This window comes from Zonotrichia albicollis, chromosome 29, assembly GCF_047830755.1.
Source record: "Zonotrichia albicollis isolate bZonAlb1 chromosome 29, bZonAlb1.hap1, whole genome shotgun sequence".
In the NCBI taxonomy this organism is placed as follows: Eukaryota; Metazoa; Chordata; class Aves; order Passeriformes; family Passerellidae; genus Zonotrichia; species Zonotrichia albicollis.
Genome location: NC_133847.1, coordinates 6,546,581 through 6,566,510, shown reverse-complemented (window position 1 = coordinate 6,566,510; position 19,930 = coordinate 6,546,581). Strand labels below are relative to the sequence as shown.

At 54.5% G+C, this 19,930-nt stretch overlaps 1 protein-coding gene across 2 annotated transcripts; it reads right to left on the bottom strand.

Moving 5' to 3' along the window:
• Positions 1 to 2,260: 2,260 nt before the first annotated feature.
• KLHL26 (kelch like family member 26) lies at positions 2,261 to 19,930 on the bottom strand. 2 transcript variants are annotated; one of them, XM_074528449.1, is made up of 3 exons: positions 19,700 to 19,929; positions 7,604 to 7,786; positions 2,261 to 5,008 (listed from the first exon to the last, which is right to left on the bottom strand). In XM_074528449.1, the coding sequence occupies exons 1-3, from the start codon at positions 19,744 to 19,746 to the stop codon at positions 3,427 to 3,429; spliced, it is 1,812 nt and encodes a 603-aa protein (XP_074384550.1). In that variant the 5' UTR covers positions 19,747 to 19,929; the 3' UTR covers positions 2,261 to 3,426. The 2 variants fall into 2 exon arrangements, with proteins under 2 accessions (XP_074384550.1, XP_074384552.1); XM_074528451.1 differs by lacking the exon at positions 7,604 to 7,786 and having other exon boundaries at positions 19,700 to 19,930.

Below are 19,930 nucleotides of genomic sequence, written 5' to 3'. Positions count from 1 at the left end.
ATTATATATTATATATTATATATTTATTATATATCATGAATATTGTATTAATGTAATGTAATGAAATGTAATATAATATAATGTTATATAATGTAATGTAATGTAATATGTCGTTATATAATATGTTATGTAATGTATAATTATATAAATATATAATTATGTGTTATGTATTATTAATTATAATATCTTCCATAATATTATATGCAATTATATATAATTATATATATATATATAATATAATATACAATATATATATAACAATAAAATAAATTAGCCTTCTGAGAACCTGGAGCCAAATTCTCCTCTCTCACCTCGTCCTGGGGTCCCCAACACCACCACACCAATTATTAACCCCAATAAGAGGTGGAAGCCCGGGGAGCTCGGAGGGCAGAGGGGGCAGCTGAGCTCCCTGTCCTGCCCTGCCACCACCCCAGCTGTGAATTCCTGCAGCCACATCCCCTTCTCCTGCTCCTCCGGCCTCCGGTGATGAAATCCCATTCATTTGTGCGAGCAACGGGAAGATTTATTGTAAATAAAGTTCTGCACATTACACAACTGGCTAAAAATCATAATTAGAGCTGCACTGGGGAACATGTTTTATTTATCCTGACAGCAGTCTGGCTCCAATGATCCCGCTGTGATGAATGTCCCGCAAGTTTGTGGAGTTTCAGCAGCTCCAGCCCTTATCACAGGGCTGGGAGGGGGAATTTCTGCCTCCCTCAGCAGCATCCCCACCAGCCCCGGCCTGACTGGGAGCTGCTGAACCACAGACTCTGACATTTTCCACGGCTGCCCCAACCCTTGTGGGGTCTGAGCGAATTGCCGGGGCTGGGGGCAGCCAGGGGGCCGTGACACCAATAATGGGATGCAGACACATCCCCATCCCTCCTCTCTGCGCCCTGCCAGCGCTCCCAGCGCTGCCTGCACGGCTTCAAGCACAATGTCAGGCCCATAAAACATGAGAGGAGACAGGGATGGTTATCCCAGGCCTGACAGCAGCCTCTGCAGGGACACGGGGGCTCTGTGCTGACGATGCTCCGGCTTCTCCTGCTCCCCATCTGCTCAGGGGCACTTCCAAACTCACCCACCTCACCCCCAGGGTTTTTATGGCCGCCCCCAGGCCCATAAACAGCTCTGAGTGCAATCAAACATTTATCTGGCTTTGCTCATTCCTCAGGAAACGAGGAGCCCAATCCACCTCCCTTCCATGTGGGGCATCCTGGGAGGTGTTTCTGCACAATCCCACCTGTATTTATGGGAAAATCCTGGCATCCACACAATCCCACCTGTATTTATGGGAAAATCCTCCTGGAATCTCCATTACTGAATGCACCAAAAGCACCAAACCCATTTAGTGTCAGAGTATCGGAGAGGCTGTGCCCAGCCCAGAGCCACAACTGCACAAGGGTCAAGCAAAATTTATGATCCAAAATATTTATGGTCCACAAATATTTGAGTCTCTGCTAAATTTAGAGCGGCCAGAAGATTTCCAGCTCTTTTGATGAGAAATAATTATTTACTCTGCTATAAAAAGAACATTCCAGCACCAAAGAGCTGCAGAGCTCTGATCCAGAGACCTCCACACTCTTTCCCAGCTCCTGCTCTGGAAACTGGAAGGAACAGGAATGGCAATGCCAGGCTGGCTTTGCTTCATGGCAGGCAACTGTTTAATAAATAGAATTGCAGAAGGGCATTGTGCATCCTCCTGCATGCCAAACAACATTTCCAACAGGAGGGAATACCTGGATTAGGTTTATTTTTGCAAGGCTGTCCTTAAAAGTGAGGCCAAACAGGCTTTTCCACGTTTTCCAAGGATGTTCCTCTTTCCCCCCAGCACACACACACCTACCGGAGGAGCCTGAAGGGAAAAATAAAATAAATAAAGTTTGGTTTCCTCAGGAAGAGATGCCAGGGATGGGCTCCACATGGATCCCTGGGATGGGAACCACAGCTGCACATCCAGAAAATCTCAGGGGTTCCAGAGCACCCAAACCATGCACTGCTGCCCCAGGAATCAGGGAACAGTTCAACTAAAACAGGAACATTTAAATGCTGCAGAATTGTGGAATTCAGTACTGCAAACCAGCACAGGGGAAATTCTGCATGGCTTTTATCTCAAATTCAGATTGCCAGCACCCTCCATCCCACCCAGAAGGGCTCTGATCCCCTGGATTCCAGAAAAATCCCTGAGCTGTGGAGCTCACGCCTCACACAGACCCCTCCAGGACCCATCAGCACAGCAGACATTGCGAGTTGTCACTAAAGGTTGCAGCCCAGGATTTATTTCAGAGCAGAATGCAACAGCTTCTCCACAAAAGGAGACCGCGTGCATCCAAATCAAGCTGACACAGATACAAAACAAAGCCCTTGGAAACAGAATTCCTGATAAAAGCAGAGGTTTTTGCAATTCATTCATCAAATTAAATAAGGAAAATGGCTTGGAGGAAAGTTCAGGAAGCGTTCCTGTGCAGTGAAGATTTTACAAAAATGGCAGAGCCATCACAAACCAACCTCTCAATTGAAAATACCACCACAACAACAAAACCACGTTCCACTGGGGCTCCCATCCTGTGGGGACGCCAAGCAGCTCCTCCACGTGGCAGGGAAGAAAACCTTGCAGCTGCTGAGGGAGTAGCACCCACCTCCTTTGCTGGAGGAAGAGTTGGGAAAGGTGAAAACCCTGACCCAGAATCTGCGGGAGCTCTTGGCTTCACTGACTGCAGAGCTCTTATTGCCAGGACAGCCAAATTTTTGGCACTTCTAAACCCAAATAATCACGCTGTTTATATATAATCAAGCTTTCACCATGGCTTTAGTGCTGCAAACCCCAATTAAGGGAGAATTTCTGCACTAGAGGAGCTGGAGGGGGCGAGGAGCTGCAGCGTGATCCGAGCAGTGAAGACCAGAGGTGTGCAGGGAAAAATATTCCCTTTTTCAGGAAGGGGAAAAAAAAGGAAAAGTCACCTTTGAAAAACAGGGATCTGCCTTCCCAATCCAAGCACCTGAGCTCCTGTAGCTCCCACTGTCCTTTTATTGCTTCTGGAGGTCAGTGTGTTACACAGGTTTTGGTTCTGTTTTGTTTTTTTTTGTATGTTTGCTAAAAAACCACCAAAGCGTCGCGCGATGATTTTTTTTATTTTTGGAGCTATTGATAAAAAACCCCTCACCTGATCTCTTGGAAACAAGACCCCAGTGCTGAGTGACTCCTGAGCTGCCAATGTTTGCAGTGCATTAAAAATACGAAAAGTTGGCAAAACGCTCCCCCCACCACAAAAATGGCTGAGAGAGGAGAGAAAAGCTTTTCCCAGCTGGAACATCTGTTCAGCCTGCCTGGCTGGCAAGCGCTGCTGCTGGAGCCGGCTCGCCAGGAGGAGCAGGGACATTCTGAGCTGTCCTGTCCTTCCCCGTCCCCCAGAGCCCCCCGAGTCACCTCTGGCTCGTCACCTGCGGGAGGATGACGGGGGCGCAGGCGATGCCGGCAAACGACTCTGGGAAGTGCAAGTCCCTCTCCCACTCGTCCGTCTCCGTGTTGTAGACCTGCACGATGCTGGTGACGTTGTTGAGGTGCCAGTTGTAGCCGCCCACGATGTAAATCTTCTTGTCCAGGAGGCAGCAGCCGGCCTCCGACTGCCCCGCGCGCATGGGGCTCACCGTGGTCCACTGGTCCGTCTCGGGCACGTAATACTCCACGGCCAGGACGTCGAAGCAGCGATCCACGTGGTCCATGCGTCCCCCCAGGGCGTAGATCCTGCTGTTGGCGCTGACCATGGCGTGCAGCACCCGCGGCTCGTTCATGGGCGTCTTGAACTCCCACTGGTCGGCGGCGGGGTCGTAGCAGTGCAGCGCCTTCTTGTCCTCCACGGAGATGCCGTAGCCGCCCGAGATGTAGAGCCTGTCCCCCGCGGTGGCGCCGGCGTGGCCCCACGTCCTGCGCTTCAGGGAGCACACGTAGGTCCACTCGTTGTCCTTGGGGCAGTACTTCTCCACCGAGGCCAGGCTGCCCGAGCGGTTGCGGCCGCCCGTGGCGTACACCATGCCGCGCAGCACGTTCAGCTGGAACTGGATCCTGCTCTCCTGCATGGCCTGGATGCGCAGCCACTGGTTCAGGTGGGGGTCGTAGCGGTAGGAGACGTCGACGGCGCCCTCCCCGCTGCGGTACTGCAGCTGCTGCCCACCCACCAGGTACACGAAGTTGTCGAGCACGGCCACGCACGAGTGGCTGCTGCCCACCTCCATGGCGGTGAGCTCGCGGAACTGGCGCCCGGCGGCGTCGGGCAGGCAGAACACCTTGGGGCTGACGGTGCGGTCGTTGTCGGTGTAGGGCGTGCCGCCGAAGGTGACGAGGGACAGCACGTCCGAGCGGATGGCCGTGCGCGGCGACTGCATCTCGTGCTGCCGGAAGGGCAGGATCTGGTAGTTGAAGGCCTCCAGCAGGTACTGGCGGCACAGCACGTCCTCCACCATGATGTCCAGCGTCTGCACGCTGTCCACCAGCTCCGAGGACTTCATGAGCGGGAAGCGGATGTGGCAGAGCACGCGGCTGGCGCTGGCGCGGCGCGCGGGGTCGAACTGCAGCCAGCGCACGGCGGCGCGGAACAGCTCGATCTCGCTGCAGCTCTTGAGCTTGTTGCTCTGCAGGAAGAACACCAGGCGCTCCAGGGGCAGGTGCAGGAAATCCTCCTCCTCGGAGATCTGCAGGAAGTGCCTGAAGGTGAAGGCGTCCACGGACTCCTTGAGGGAGGCCAGGCTGAAGGTGGTGGCCATCTGGCCGATGTTGAGGCACGTCTCCACGCTCATGGCCGACTTGAGGAACTCCTCGCACAGCTCCACCACCGGCACCATCTGCAGGAAGACGGCGGCTCCCAGCACGTCCTGGATGCAGTCGAGGTCCAGCGTGACCTCGGCGCTGTAGGCAAAGTCGATGATGTGCTTCAGGCCCCTGGCAGACACGCCCTTGAGCTCGATCACGTCCTGGCTGGCTTCTCTCATGCCGCCCGTGAACATGGCCCTGCAGGTCAGCAACACAAACAGAAACCCCCCCTGCTTCAGCAAGAGATGCAGCACCTCGGAACTGGGTTTTATTTAACACTCTGACTCTCTCGGGGCGGGGAAGGGGGGAATAAATCAAGGCTAAATCTCTACGAGCCAGGAGAAATGAGAGTGTGCAATGACTTACATAAGGCTTGCATAAACAGTGCACTGAGGAGGAATATTCAGCAACTGGAGAAGTTTTTCAATCCCACTGGCAGCAGGAATAGGAGCAGACCACAGGACCAAGCTCCAGAATGAGGCAGAGCTGCCAAAGCAGGGAGTGAACAATTGTGGACACCAATGAATCCATGATATCCAACCAAAAAGGATCCCAGGGGATGTACACCAGCAGACTGGGAGCCGTACCCTGAAGGGTTTTAGACGGTTTTAGGTTTAGGATTTGGGGGCACAAGGAGGGAACACACCTGTGGTGGGAGCTCAGTGACTCCTGGCAGCAAAGCCTTTAGGCCCTGTTATCCTTTACCTCACAGGCAACTACGAAATGGCTCAAAAATTGCAGGTGCAGCACATCTCAGGAACAGCTTTGGTCTTCCAGCAGAACCTCCCCTGCAAGGCTCCCTCCCAAGGCCTGGAAAAATGGGAGCTGCAGGCCGGGCAGCAGGGGGCTGACAGGCAATTAAACACAAATGGGGGGAAAAGGCTCAGTTACAGCACAGCTGCGAGCACAGCGCCAGCCCCGGCCAGCAGAGCTCAGGCCCTGGATCTCCTCCTTGGGAGGCTCCCCGGTTGCACAGGAAGCACATTCCACACCGAGGCCTGGAGGCTGCAGCTCCCAGCGCCGGGGCGGGACGGGGCCGGGGCTGCACCTGTGGGCTTTGGGCCCTTTCTGGCATTGGGGCCATTCCCAGCCCGTTCCTGAGGGCTTTGCTGCCCAGGGCTGGCTGGGGGTGAAGGTTTGCACCCCGGGGTGCTCAAGGAGCAGAGGCAGAGCAGCTGTGGGTCAGGCAAAGCCAGAGCAGGGGACATGGAGTGACACGGAGTGACAGCGGTGACGTGGAGTGTCACCGCTCCCTGCCACTGCACACACGTCCCGGCAATCCACAAAATGTCACACAAAAGGTCTCAAACCTGCACTTTTTGGGCTGGTTTTTTCCACCTGCTCTTTTCCATGGGAAAGGTAAACCTGTGGTGTCACCAGAGCCGCCTGTGCCGACTCCAAGGTGAGAGTCAGCCCCAAAAAATGCTGAGCAGACCCTGCCTCGACACGGGAATAAAGGAATATCTTGGGAACGCTGTCAAAAGACAGGAGTTCCAAGTTTCCTGTCCAAACCAGGCTAGAAAACCTGCTGCCTTCCAGCATAAACCCAAGAAATCCTAAATGACCTAAATGAGGAAATATCTGCCTGTGAGATCAGCCTGCTGTAACCCAGTGACCAGGAACGCTGTTCCCAATTATTTGTCCGTGCAGCCGATGAGAGCATTGTGCAGAAATCCCAGCACATCCCCTGTCCCAGCCCTGATCCCTCGCCCCAGAGGACACCCAGCCACGTGTGTGCTCCTGCACCAGCTGAGCAGGGAGAGGAAAGCAAGGAAAGCCTTCATCGAGCCTTCATTGTTGCCATGCTGAAGACAAATCATCAACTAGAATGCAATTCCCTTCAAAAGTGTTATGGTTCTAAAATGCTGATTATATAAATGCCTCAATTTCACTCTTCTCCCTCCCCCTTCCCACAGAAAAAAAACCCACAGAGTGTTTTCAAAACCTGGATTATTCTGCTGTTGTTCCCCAGGACAACCTTCCTGAGCACCTCTGAAGGTTCTGAGGAGGAACCCACTCAGCAATGAGACTCTGACAGTGGAACCACCCTGGCAGGGAGGAACAAACAGTGCCATTGCCAACCCAGAGCAGCTCCAGGGTTAATGGTGAGTCCTCAGTTTGGAGCCCCCATCCCTGGAGGTGTCCCAGGAACTCCTGGACATGGCACCCGGTGCTCTGGGCTGGTGACAAGGTTGAACTCGATGCCCTTGGAGATCTTTTCCAACCTCACAATCACAATTCTGTGATTCTGTGACAGAGGCAAGATGGATGAAACTCCTATTTTCACTCAGGACTGAATTCCCTGCCCTGCAATTGGCTCCCTCTGCATTAATTTGGCTGCAGAACTCCTTGCAGTGCTTTGGTTTTCAGCCCACTCCAGCTGGGACAATTCTCCCAGACCTTCTGGGCCCACCCTTGGTGCTCTCAGCCCCACAGACAGAGCAGAGGTGGCCACAGAGAACAGGAGGATGGGGTGCCTCATTTTGGAGCCTCACTGCCACTTCCAAACCAGCTCAACAGCAAAAGCAGCACCAACACCTGCCCAGGTGGGCTCCAAACTTGAGCTGGGGCTCCTGCCTTGGCCCAGCAGCTGCAGCTGAACAAACCTGAGTGCAGAGGGACAGCTCCTGAACCTCCACCTGCCTGCAGGACATCCATGGAGCAAACCAAACCTCCCAAGGCTTCTGCAGGGCGGGACTTTGGGATGTGGTGGGGAGGCTGGGGTGGGGAGGATGGGGAGACAGCAAACCCACGGGAAAGGTGGAAGTGCCTGCTTCCCTATGGGGTTCTCACCTGAAATAGTCACTGCAGGCAGCCAAGACAACTTTATGAACCTGAAACACTTCATTATTTATAGTGAGGATGACATCAAGCAGCTGAGCCTGGGCTCGGAGCGAGGCCAGTCCCTGCAGCAGCGTGGTGCTGTGGCCAGGAGCAGAGAACGTGCATTTCAGGGTGCTGTTCTTGTCAGCCATGCTAAAAACAGAACAAGAGAGACAGCCTGGTTTGAGATGAGCACAGAACGTCACACACCCGCCCAGCCAGATGGGGACACAGCAGCTGGCACCAGCTGGAAGGCAAACTCCCACCTCAGAGCCACCCAGGGAACACCTCGAGCTCCCTTCTCCCAGCACAAAACACTTGCACGGTTGGCACACATGCTCTGGCACTGCTGACATCCCTGCAGCACACGTGGGGCTGCAGACAGCACCCAGACATCTCCTGGGGCCACAGCCTCCAGGGAACGTTGGTGTCTCCCCCAGAGCCCACCCTGACCTGCACTCCAACCACAGCCCCCAGCCACAGCCGCTGCTCCTGCTCAGCACCTTCCCTGGGGCAGCTGCTGCCTTCCTGCTCCTGCCTGCCCCATCTGCCCCCAGGAGAGGAGCAAAGAGCAGAATATTGCACGGCACTGGCTGCCCTGAGCCACGGCAGCCGTTGGAGCTGTTGGTCAGCAGTGTCAGCGCCTCCCTGCTCTCCCCAGGGCCTCTGACACCGCTCCCCACGGCACCCCAGGCCCTGCCTGCCCTCACAGGCCCGTGGCAGGGCAGCAGCAGAGCCCCGCTCCAGGGCAGCACCCTGGGGTGCTCTGCACAGAACCCCAGCAGCCTCTGCAAGGTGCCCTGAGCCGCTCCTGGGGAACCCCAAACTCATCTGGAGAATTTAACCCAGCTCTGGCCGACTCTTCAGGATCACGGGGGAGAAAACACAGGGATCAATGTTCAGGATGGGGCTGATGGTTCCAGGAGCATCCTGCTGCTTGGTCCCTGCCTTTTTGAGGAACCTTTTATGGAAAACGTGACCTCAAAACAATCCCAAGGAGATTCTCCCGAGTCTGGGAAGGTGTGTGAGCTGCTCCAAATCCACAGTGCACTTAGGACTGCACTTAGAGGGAATTATCATCACTATTATTATTATTATTATTATTATTATTTAGGTGGAATCAAGCAAGGGAGCCAAAAAGGAGCAGGCAGGGTTGAGTAATCCCAGGGTTTGCTCCAACCCTCCTCCCTAAGAACAACAACAGCCACACACAATGGACCAAACGCGCCGGCGAGGTCAGGCAAGAGTCAGGGAGATGGGATAACAAAAAAGGGGATGTAAACAATCCTCAAACAATGAGGGACAGGGGACAGGGCTGCTCCTATCGGGTTGCAATTTCCTGCAAGCTTTAGGGAGAGGGGAAATCTGGGATGTCCATCAGAGCTCTGGAGCTCAAAGCAAACCTTGGCAGGCTGGATCAAGCTCCTCAGGCTTGGGAATGCTCCCCAAAACCCATGGGAGCTCCTGCAGGGCTGGCTGGGGGTGCCCAGCTGGGGTGGGGTGCTCTGAAATGCCCTCCCTAAAATCCAAGTGCTCCAAAGAGCCCCAGAGCAGAGCGTGGGGCGCTCCTGGCTGGAATAAAAGGGATTAGCACAAAGGCAGCTGCTGACAGGACCTTTATCCGCACTCCGCAAGCCAAGAAATGTCTGTCCCGAGGAAAAGGGAGGGAAGAGGTTGGAGGGATTCTGTGCACGTCAAATCCCTTCCCTCTCCTGGCTGGAAGCTGGGCTTGCTGGGCAGGGAGGAGGAAAGGTCCACGAGCAGCACAAAAGCCACAGCTCCAGGCTGGACAGGTAAAATCCACAGGGACGGATCCAGCAGGAGCCCAAATTCCGGAGTTTGTGTGACTCTGTCACACTCCATCTCTGCAGGAATCTCCTCATGGGAATTCTCCTCAAGTCTTTTTTTTTTCTTTTTTTTTTTGGTACTGATTTCAAACATTCCCCTTCCCAGCCTTGGGGTTCATCCCCATGGGAATGCTGTCTCTGGATCCACAGGCAGCACAGGCTCAAACAACCAGCGTCACCTGCACAAATATTCCTCTTTTTTCCTTTTCCTCAATTCACTTTTACAGGATTAGCTCAGGGCGGGTTGGCCCATCTGTGTGGCATTAAGGTGTTTGGATGTGGCATTCATTTCAACAGGTAATGGAACAGCCACTCCAGGAAAAACTCTGTGTTCTTGTCCTTTTGTCTATTTACAGGGATAGAATAAAAGGATCCAATGATTACACAATACCCTGAAGGAGGGGGGAAAAAAAAAAGTAAAACAAAAGAAAAGCATCACTAATGTCCAGAAAAAAAAAAAAAAACAGAAGGATTTTAAGGAGGAAAAAAAACAAAAATAATTTTAAGGAGGACAAAAAAAAAAGCTGGAAACAAAACAAAGTCCACACAAAGCATGAGAAATCAAGAAATCAAGTAAGGGATTTCTGGAAAACAAAGGGGGAGGAGGAGAGGTGAGGGAACAGCACCAAGCCGTGTTTGCTCTGCGGGCAGAAAAAAGGGATTTGTGATAAGAGCAGGCTTGGCCGGGCACGGGAGCACGCCTGAATCCACGGCCTTGGCAGCACTGGCAATGGAGGAAGAAGAGGAGCAGCAGTTGGATGCCAGAGAGGGAAAAATAAATCTATAAAAGCCCGGAGCACAAAAGGAAGCCTTGAACATGTGAGAGCGCCTTTGTGAGGCTGTCGCTATCTCATCCCAGATCTCCAAATGCCGTGTACTTGTTGCTTAACAATTTGTTACAGCAGGAACAGCCTGGAAGACAAAACTTGGGAAGAGTTTTGTCTCCTCCTCCTCCTCCTCGCAGCGCAGAACGTGCCCCGGGAGATAAAAGCCTTTCAGCACAACGGGGAGAAAGTGTTTATTCTGCTGCTTCCCCTTCTTCGGAGGCAGGGATGGGGAGCTTCTGGAATTTTCCTGGGGATGCTCAAAAAGCCGGAGTTTCACGGGGGTTTCAATGGGACAGCGTGGAGCAGGGCCAGGCGTGGGGCTGCAGCCGAACTTCTGGGCTGGAGAAACGCAGGACACAAAAATCACACCCACGCCAACATCCCGCTGTGGGCACCCCAGCAGCCACGGCAGAGATCCCAACACCCTGCCACCAGCAGGCCCTCACGTGGCCCTGTGGGCACAAAGGTGGCTTTGCACAACACGATTGCCACTTTCCATATGGAAACAGCTGTCAAAGGGAGCTTTATACCCATGGCACGCACGGCGGGGGCGGCTGGAATCCCACAGCACAGAGCCAGGAGGGTGATGCCTTCTGGGCAGCAGCCTCAGAGCTCTGGGAACATCCCTGGGACATGGCTGGGACATCTCTGGGACATCTCTGTGACACCTCTGGGACATCCCTGTGACATCCCTGGGATATAGCTGGAACATCCCTGTGACATCCCTGTGACATCCCTGTGACATCCATGGGATATAGCTGGAACATCCCTGGGACACCTCTGTGACATCCATGGGAACATCCCTGACATCCCTGTGACATCCCTGTGACATCCCTGTGACGCCCCTGTGACATCCCTGGGACATCCCTGTGACATCCATGGGAACATCCCTGTGACACCCCTGGACCATCCCTGGGACATCCCTGGGACATCCCTGTGACACCCCAGGACCATCCCTGGGACACCCCAGGACCATCCCTGTGACACCCCAGGACCATCCCTGGGACACCCCAGGACCATCCCTGGTGCCCCAGCTGCAGCCAGGGAGCAATAACGGCATTGAGGATTTGTCTGAAGCCAGACTGCTCCCGATGCTCTGCGGTTTCAGCGTGGGGAACCAAGCCCAGGCTGAACCCTGGCATGGGGAGGGCATGGAAGTCCCAGAGAGGGCTGAGGGTGCAGTGCTGCCAGGCAGGGAAAGCAAAAAGGGCCAGAAATGCTGCTGATCCTGCTGCTGCTGCTGCACCCAGAGAGAGCCCTCAGCCATGGCTTGGGCTCTGCTCTGCATTTCACAGCAAGGAACACTCGGGGTTTGACCAAACCCAGCTGCAGACAGGGGGCACCTGGACACCCCAAAGGAGGCATCTGGACACCCCAAAAGAGGCACCTGGACACCCCAGAGCCTCTGAGGAGGCACCTGGACACCCCAGAGGCCCCAAAAGAGGCACCTGCACACCCCAAAAGAGGCACCTGCACACCCCAGAGCCTCTGAGGAGGCACCTGGACACCCCAAAGGAGGTACCTGCACACCCCAAAAGAGGCACCTGGACACCCCACAGGAGGCACCTGCACACCCCAGAGTCTCTGAGGAGGCACCTGAACACCCCAGAGGCCCCAAAGGAGGCACCTGGACACCCCAAAAGAGGCACCTGGACACCCCAGAGCCTCTGAGGAGGCACCTGCACACCCCAAAGGAGGCACCTGGACACCCCAGAGGCCCCAAAGGAGGCACCTGAACACCCCAGAGTCTCTGAGAAGTCACCTGGACACCCCAAAGGAGGCACCTGCACACCGCAGAGGCCCCAGAGAAGTCACCTGGACACCCCAAAAGAGGCACCTGCACACCGCAGAGGCCCCAGAGGCCGAGATGCTGATGCCACCCCTCCAGGACCAGCTCAGGCACAAAGCACAGCCCAAGAAAAGCGGCCCTGGCGCTGCCTCCTCCGTTCCCCACGGCGTCACGTGGCAGCCAGGATGCCTTCCGAGCTAATGAATCATTTTTACCAAATCTGTCCTGATGATTAAAAACATCAAAGCTGGAATTAAAGGCTTACCAAGCATGAGTTCATATTTCAGCATGTTTGCAACCACTGCACAAGCACAAGTGGAGAGAATTAGAGCAGGACAGATTGTAACATTTCAGTGATTGAATTAAGGGGGAAAAATCTGCCTGTCGTGTTCCTCCTCTCCTTTTACAACATGGAAGGAGGGGCACTTTGGTGCTCTCCATCCCAGCTCAGCATCCCCACGTTTCCCCACTCTCCGGGCAGGTGGTGCCGGGTAATTTTTCATCCAGCAGAAACGGGAGGGGGCTTGGCAGGATTCCTGAGCAGGGCAAACTTCCAAGAGCCAAACTCCTCCAGAAACGCCAGCTCCAGAGGTGGGACCCTGCAGGGAAGGGGGGAAAGCAGCAGGACGGGTGGGAAAGCACCAGGAATGGAGTGGGCACAGCGTTTCCAAGGCTGAGCAAAAAGGGCTGGGCTTGCAGAATAGCCAGCCAGGCACCTGCAAGGGATTTTTTGTGGTGAGAGAGGCAGAACTCCCATAAAGCTGGAGAGTAACTTTATTTAGAACATAAGGTATGAATATTAAGGACCTTCTTTAGGAACCTTTGACAGGCAGCATTATAGATATTTTAATAATGCAAATCATTTAATGCCTTTAGTTTCATGCCTAAGTAAAAAAAAACACATTTAGATTCTGATTTTTAAACTACAATTAAGACACTTAAAATCAAAACAAAAGTCAAACTCCCTCAGATAAGTCACTGGTAGCCATGGTGACTGTAATATTTCAGATCCTGAGGCTTTATATCACATGCCCAAACGATGAAAATGAGTTTTCAGCACTTCACACTCACAAATGCTACGTTAGGGCAGAAAGGCTGAGCCCTTCACTGCGGATTTGCTGCCTCCCAGACTCTCATTTGGGATTTTGGGGGAATATTCCCGTGGCCTTTGCATCCCTCTAAGACACAGCAAGGAGTTTCCTTGGGAGTTTGGGGGCAAGGAAGATGAGGCACAAAATTCCTGCCCTGTTAACCTGCTCCTGCTCCCAACAGCACTCACAGCGATTCCTGGCCAAATCAGAGAGCCACAAGAAGCACTGAATGATCAGCAACTAATTAAATATTAACACTCTGATTGAAGGGGATGCTTTCCAGCGAAACCAAATCATCCTCAAGAAAGATACGGGCGCAAAAAAAAAAAGTGTTTAATCGATTTCTTTGTTCCCTTTTCCAACTCCTTCCCTTAATTTCTCCCATTTCCCTCCCCTGCCTCCACTCATTTTCCACTCCTGACACCATCTCTTTCATCAAAGTAATAAATAAAAGGAGAGAGCCTGAGACTAATATCGCTGTTTAAAAGTGACTGGCAATTTGCAGGGCTCAAATGAAGAGCTTACAAATGGGGCCGAGTTTCAGGAGTGAAACTTTGTGTGAAAATAATGGACCCATGGAAAACGCCCCAAGTGCAACGGGAAAATTAGAAAAGTCTCCAGCCTCCAAATTTCAGGGAATTTATTGTTTGGCAAAGGGAGAGCAAAGAAACATTCACTGTTTAAGACAGAAAAAGGACAAAGCCCAGCGAACAAAGCTGTTTTTAGTTCTGTTTCAGGCTCTAAAGGCTGGTCCCCCTCCAGCAGCCCTGGGTCAGCCCTGGCATGGGGCTGGGCACTGCTGTGCCCACACTGACCACTGCAGGCCAGCCCAGGCCTGGCCCAGCTCCGTGCAAAAACAGCAATTCAAGCTGGATTTCACAGAAACCGGAGGCACCTGGCTCATTGTCCATTTCTGCCTCAGGTCCTGCTGACCCCCTGATCTCTTTATCTGCATCCCATTTCCCCCAGGCTGCAACCAAGGACACCCTGGAGCCCAGAGGTAAAGCTGCAGGAAGCTTTCCCATTTATTTATTCGTTAAATATTATTTTTTATGTCCTTAGAAGTCGGAGACATTTCCAAAATCTCTGTTTTTCTTTTCTTCCGCGCCGGGCTCGCTCGGGGCCCTGCAGACACACACGGATTTTACTCTGCTCCCAGGCATCAATCAGGAGGTTGTTTGCAAGCCAAAGGAGGTGGGATTTTGCTTTCTGCACTAATAAAACTGGATGGCTGTCAAAAAGCTGGCTGGCCTGGTGAAACAGAGCAGCGAAAAAGTGGAGGGTGAAAGATGTGAACGTGTTCAACTCTGCCCTGCCCGGGGTTCCAACGTGAGCTATGGGCAGGACATGCCGTACCCAGGAAAAATTGGTGGGGGAAGAAAAATAGCCATAAAAAAACCCAGAATGAGATTTTTTAATGTGTCTGTCACAGAGCCAGAGGCATCTTGGTGCTGGTGCAGTTTGGTGCTGGTCCAGAAGCCAGAAGGAGCAGAGGACTCTCGGGTGAGAGGTGCACGAGCCCAGGTTTGCACACCAGGGCTTGGAGGGGCAAAAACGTCACAGTGAGATTAATGACAAGGATTTGCCATTGCTCCTTTTTCAATTTAGAGCTACCACAGAGGGTTTGTCCTGTACTGAGCTTTTCCTGTGTCCTGCCCAAAGCTGGTGACAGCAGAGAGGCGACATCTGGAGAGGTGGCATCTGGAGAGGTGGCATCTGGAGAGGTGGCATCTGGAGAGGTGGCATCTGGAGAGGTGGCACCCATCACCATCCATCCCTGCCCTGTCGCCACCTCGATTGAAAATGAGAAGATGCTCCCCCACACCACAAACTTGATGATTATTTTTTGCCAGCCCCAAACCTGATCCCCCTGAGGCAGAACAAACAGAGCAAACACAAAATTCACCGGGAGCACGTCCACACCAGTGACAGCAGGGACAGAGCCGGGCACTCAGGGACCCTCAGAGCGTGGAGTTCACATCCCATAAAATCCATGTACAGCCCCAAGCTGGGGCTGGTCACACACTCAATACTCCCTGGCAGTTGAACACTGCACATTTCCCCAACCTTGCAGAGCAAAAAGTGAAATTCGAGCGGTGCCACATCCGAAATAACCCAGAAATGCGAGCAGTGCCCGGCTGCTGGAGCAGCCCGAGGGAGCAGCGGGCGCTCCCGAGCCTCTCCCAGCAGTGCAAAGGCCGGGAGGCACCTAGTGGTGTCGGGAAGCACAGCAGAGCCACCAGGGCCACCCCGAAAGTGTCACCTGGGCCACGCAGGCGCTGCTGGAGCTGCCCTGGGGCTGTCCCGGTGCCACCCTGCCAGCTCCGGGAGCCCAAAATCTGCCAGGACCTGCCAGAGCTGATCCATGGCATGATGTCCACCCCAAAATCTGCCAGGACCTGACACCTCTGGGAGCCCAAAATCTGCCAGGACCTGACACCTCTGGGAACCCAAAATCTGCCAGGACCTGACACCTCTGGGAGCCCAAAATCTGCCAGGACCTGACACCTCTGGGAGCCCAAAATCTGCCAGGACTTGCCCGAGCTGATCCATGGCATGATGTCCACCCCAAAATCTGCCAGGACCTGCCACCTCTGGGAGCCCAAAATCTGCCAGGACCTGCCACCTCTGGGAACCCAAAATCTGCCAGGACCTGACACCTCTGGGAGCCCAAAATCTGCCAGGACCTGCCCGGGCTCTGCACAGCTCAGCCACCTCTGTGCCCCCTTCCCTGTGGGGACAGCCCGTGCCAGCTGTGCCAGCTGTGCCACAGCTCTGGCAGGGTCCCCAGTGCCAGGAGCCCACTCCCCCCTTTTCCCACAGCCCCATCCCACTCCACACCTGGGAGAAGTCAGGGAAGTTCCAGCTTTTCCAGAAACCCTGGGAGCAGAGCTCGTGCCAGGCTGTTTGTGCAGCAGGATGGCACACCCTGGGCAGTGTGGCAACAGGACAGGAGCAGGTACGTGCAGGGCAGGTGCTCCTCTCCCCTCCCTGCACCTCCACCCTCCCCATGAGAGCCTGGCAGCAGCCAGGGAGCTCAGGCAAACCCAGCACAGAGTGATGGAGCAGCAGAGAGCAGCAGCAAGCTGAGAGCCCCATTGCTCCCAGAAATGGAGGAATTGGTGTTTTCCAGCACTCAGCATCAAATTCCAGCTCAAATCCACTTGCAGCCCATTCCTCTCCTGACCTGAACCCTCTGCACTCAGGTGTGTCCCCATCACAACACTGCTTTCTCTCCCAGCTCTGTCTTGCACAGGCTTTGTGCCACCCAGAACAGCTTTCCTTAAAGATCCCAAATTTCTGTGCAAACCCATCATTTCTTAATAAATGACAAAGTGGGAGAGACGCTTTAACCACGTCCTGCTGAGCGAGGCTCCTCCTCACAAAGCCAACAGCACTCAGAGGTAGGACAGGAACCTGTGGAGGGATGTGGAGCATCCCCCAAGTTTACTTCTGGTGTAAATAAAGCCCCCAGCTCAGGGCTCTCCCCACACTGCAGGAGCAGGCTGCAGTTATTTTTACAGTGATTCAGTTCGAGCATAAACATTTACACCACGTCTACCAGATCTAACAACTAAATCTGTCTGAAACTTGCCATGTGGCAGAGGATACATCATAGAAACCCCACAAAAACTCCAAAAGGGAAAAAAATACCGAGGCTGATTGAAGGGTGAGGCTGTAGGAGATGACAGAACACCAAAGCAAGGCAGGCTCACAGCCCTTATCTTCCCCCTTTGGGGTTTTACTCCATCCCCATGGACATTCCTCTCCCTCCCAGCACTTTCTCAGAAGGAATAAAGTTTGGGAAGCTCAGGTCAGCACTCCTTGATGGGAACCCAGACATTGGTGACAACACCTTGCCTGCTCATCCTGGTTTTCACAGCAAACACTCCAGTGTGTCCTTTAAGAGATTTCTCCCAATTAATTCCTCAGCAGCTTGTCTGTACACCTCAATTAACTCCCATGGAAAGGCCTGCAAAGGGACATTCTCTCCATCATTTTTCCCAGATTTTTGTGACCCTGCTTTGCACAACCCCACCTCACCAAGGCTGCAGCAACGACGGCTCAAGCACAGAAGCTTCTCCTGCTGAGGGTCCCAAAAGTTCCAAGTTTCCTCTCCCCAGTCCCTTGGAGCGAATTCTGCAGCCTGAAACTCTCCCTCTACGTGATAGAGAGGGCTGGGAGTAAAATATGAAACCTGATTGTAAGTCATGAAATTCTACCCAAGGAGGAAGAGAGGGAAAGAAAAACCACCCAAACCCCAAGTTTATTTCAAAACAGAAGATTGGGGCAATTTGCTTTTCAATGCCCAGGAGTGGCTTTATCAGCGTGTCCTTTTGTCCCCACGGCCCCGCAGAGCCCGCGGAGTGTGAATGGAAGGGCAGGATCCCAGCAGAGCAGCGAATTCAGGGAATTCTCCCGCTCGGGGCAGCTCCCGGGGCAGCGGTAGCAATTCCAAAGATGGAAATTGTGCCCGGGGCGCTGGAGCTGCAGTGCTCCATCCAAATGGCATGTGTGAAACAGCCCCGAGCCTCCGTCCTGCTGCTCAGGGAGCAGAGGAGAAGCGCAAAAAGCCACCAGTGGAAGCACCTAACAAGGAATCACTGCTGACACGGAATGCCCTTGGGATCCTCCTCACGCTCCACAGCACATCCCAAGTCCTCCATCAGGTTTCTCCTCCTATTCCCCAATAAATCCACCTTCAAACAAGCAAAAAAAAGCTTTAAACTGCCGGCCAACAAGAAGCAGGATCCAAACTTGAACCGGTTTTGCTTTAAAATTAACAAAGAAAATAAACATTCAGCGATAGGGAACATGATGGAGCTGCAGCTCGGGGGAATAAAACTGCTGCAGCTCCAGCCTGGGTGATTTATCACAGCCCTGAAACAAATTACTTCCATTTCTCACTGCTGCACACCCAGGGAACTCCCGAGTGCCAGGGGAGAAGTGCTACCAACACCTGGAGTGAGAAGTGCTGGGATTCCTGCCCGAGAAAGGAAAGGGAGGCGCAGGGGGATGAAATGACATGCTGCAGGTGACAGCGCAGAGCTCCACAGAGCACAGATGGTTATTAGGGGAAAAAATAGAATAGATCTATAGGAGAGGCTTTCTCCAGACTGAGCAATGCCTGGGAGAGCTTCCCCTCCACGGTGTGACACTCATGGGTGGGGATTGCAGGAGGTAGTGCTGAGGATAAACCGGGCTTTGAGGGGATGTGACAGCCAGAGAGCAGCAGGGAAACATCCCCGGGACAGACAGCACAGCTGATCCAGACAGACAGCAAAACCACCCCAGACAGACAGACAGCACAACTGCCCCAGACAGACAGACAGCACAACTGCCCCAGACAGACAGCACAGCTGATCCAGACAGACAGCAAAACCACCCCAGACAGACAGACAGACAGCACAACTACCCCAGACAGACAGCACAGCTGATCCAGACAGACAGACAGCACAACTGCCCCAGACAGACAGACAGCAAAACCACCCCAGACAGACAGCACAACTGATCCAGACAGACAGCAAAACTGCCCCAGACAGACAGACAGCACAACTGCCCCAGACAGACAGCAAAACCACCCCAGACAGACAGCACAACTGATCCAGACAGAAGGCACAACTGCCCCAGACAGAAAGCACAACTGCCCGAGCGATGGTGAGGCAGGGAAACAAACCCTGGGAACAGAAACTCCTCCGTGAGCAGGTACCGCCTGCACCACCCAGAGCATCACCCTGACAGGAACCACATCACCCCAACAGGTACCACCTGCCCTGTGCCCCCTTCAAAGCCTGAGTAACCCTCCCAAAATCAAGGACTGGGGGTCTGCAGGCACAGCAGAAGGGATGGGGGGGCAGCAGAGTGGGCCTGAACAACCAAAACTTGGGTGTCTGTGGAAGTGCTACACCTGGGGCTTTGATAAACCCACAGAGCTGGTGGCTCCACAGAGCCGACCCAGGGTGGGACTCACTGGGTGGATTCGCTGTGGGATTCACTATAGAATTCACACTATTTTCTACTTTAGAGCCTCCCCCCTCACACACCCCACGAGCAACAGCATCTCTGCTCATCACGGTCCCCGCTCAGGACAATCCCTGGCCTGGGTACACCGAGCACCGGGCACCGAGCACCAAGCACTGAGCACCGGGCACACCGAGCACCGGGCACCGGGCACCGAGCACCGGGCACCGGGCATGGAGCACCGAGCACCGGGCACCGAGCACCGGGCACCGGGCACACCGAGCACCGGGCACACCGAGCACCGGGCACGGAGCACCGGGCACACCGAGCACCGGGCACACCGAGCACCGAGCACCGGGTACACCGGGCACCGGGCACGGAGCACCGGGCACACCGAGCACACCGGGCCGTGCTGCTGCCGCCCGCCAGCGCCCCCGGGCAGCGGCTCCCGGTGCGGCCCGGCCGGCGCTCGGTGAGGCCGGGCCCGGCGCCCCGCGGGCCGATGGGGCCCGGCCCCGCTGCCCGGCCTAGGCCGCGCCGGCCCCGCTCACCTGCTCGGCCGCTCCGCGCCGAACTCGGCCCCGCCGGACTCCGCCATCGCCGAGCGCCGCCGCCACAGCCGCCGGTGCCGCGGGGGAGGCGGCGGGGCCGCCGCGTTAAAGGCGCAGCAGCGGCGGGGACCGGGAGCCGCGGGCTCCGCTGCGAGCCCGCCGGGCCTGGCGCCGCCCCGCCGCCACCGCCACCGCCGTGTCACCGCCCCGCGGGAGAGCGGGGCTGGCACC

Bases quoted from the DNA above. Each gene is read 5' to 3' on its own strand.
- KLHL26 (XM_074528449.1), bottom strand. From the start codon at position 19,746: ATGGCGGAGTCCGGCGGGGCCGAGTTCGGCGCGGAGCGGCCGAGCAG. The intron at 7,787-19,699 runs GTGAGCGGGGCC...TTCTGTTTTTAG, and splicing joins GGCGCGGAGCGGCCGAGCAG to CATGGCTGACAAGAACAGCA. The intron at 5,009-7,603 runs GTGAGAACCCCA...GCTGACCTGCAG, and splicing joins GCCTGCAGTGACTATTTCAG to GGCCATGTTCACGGGCGGCA.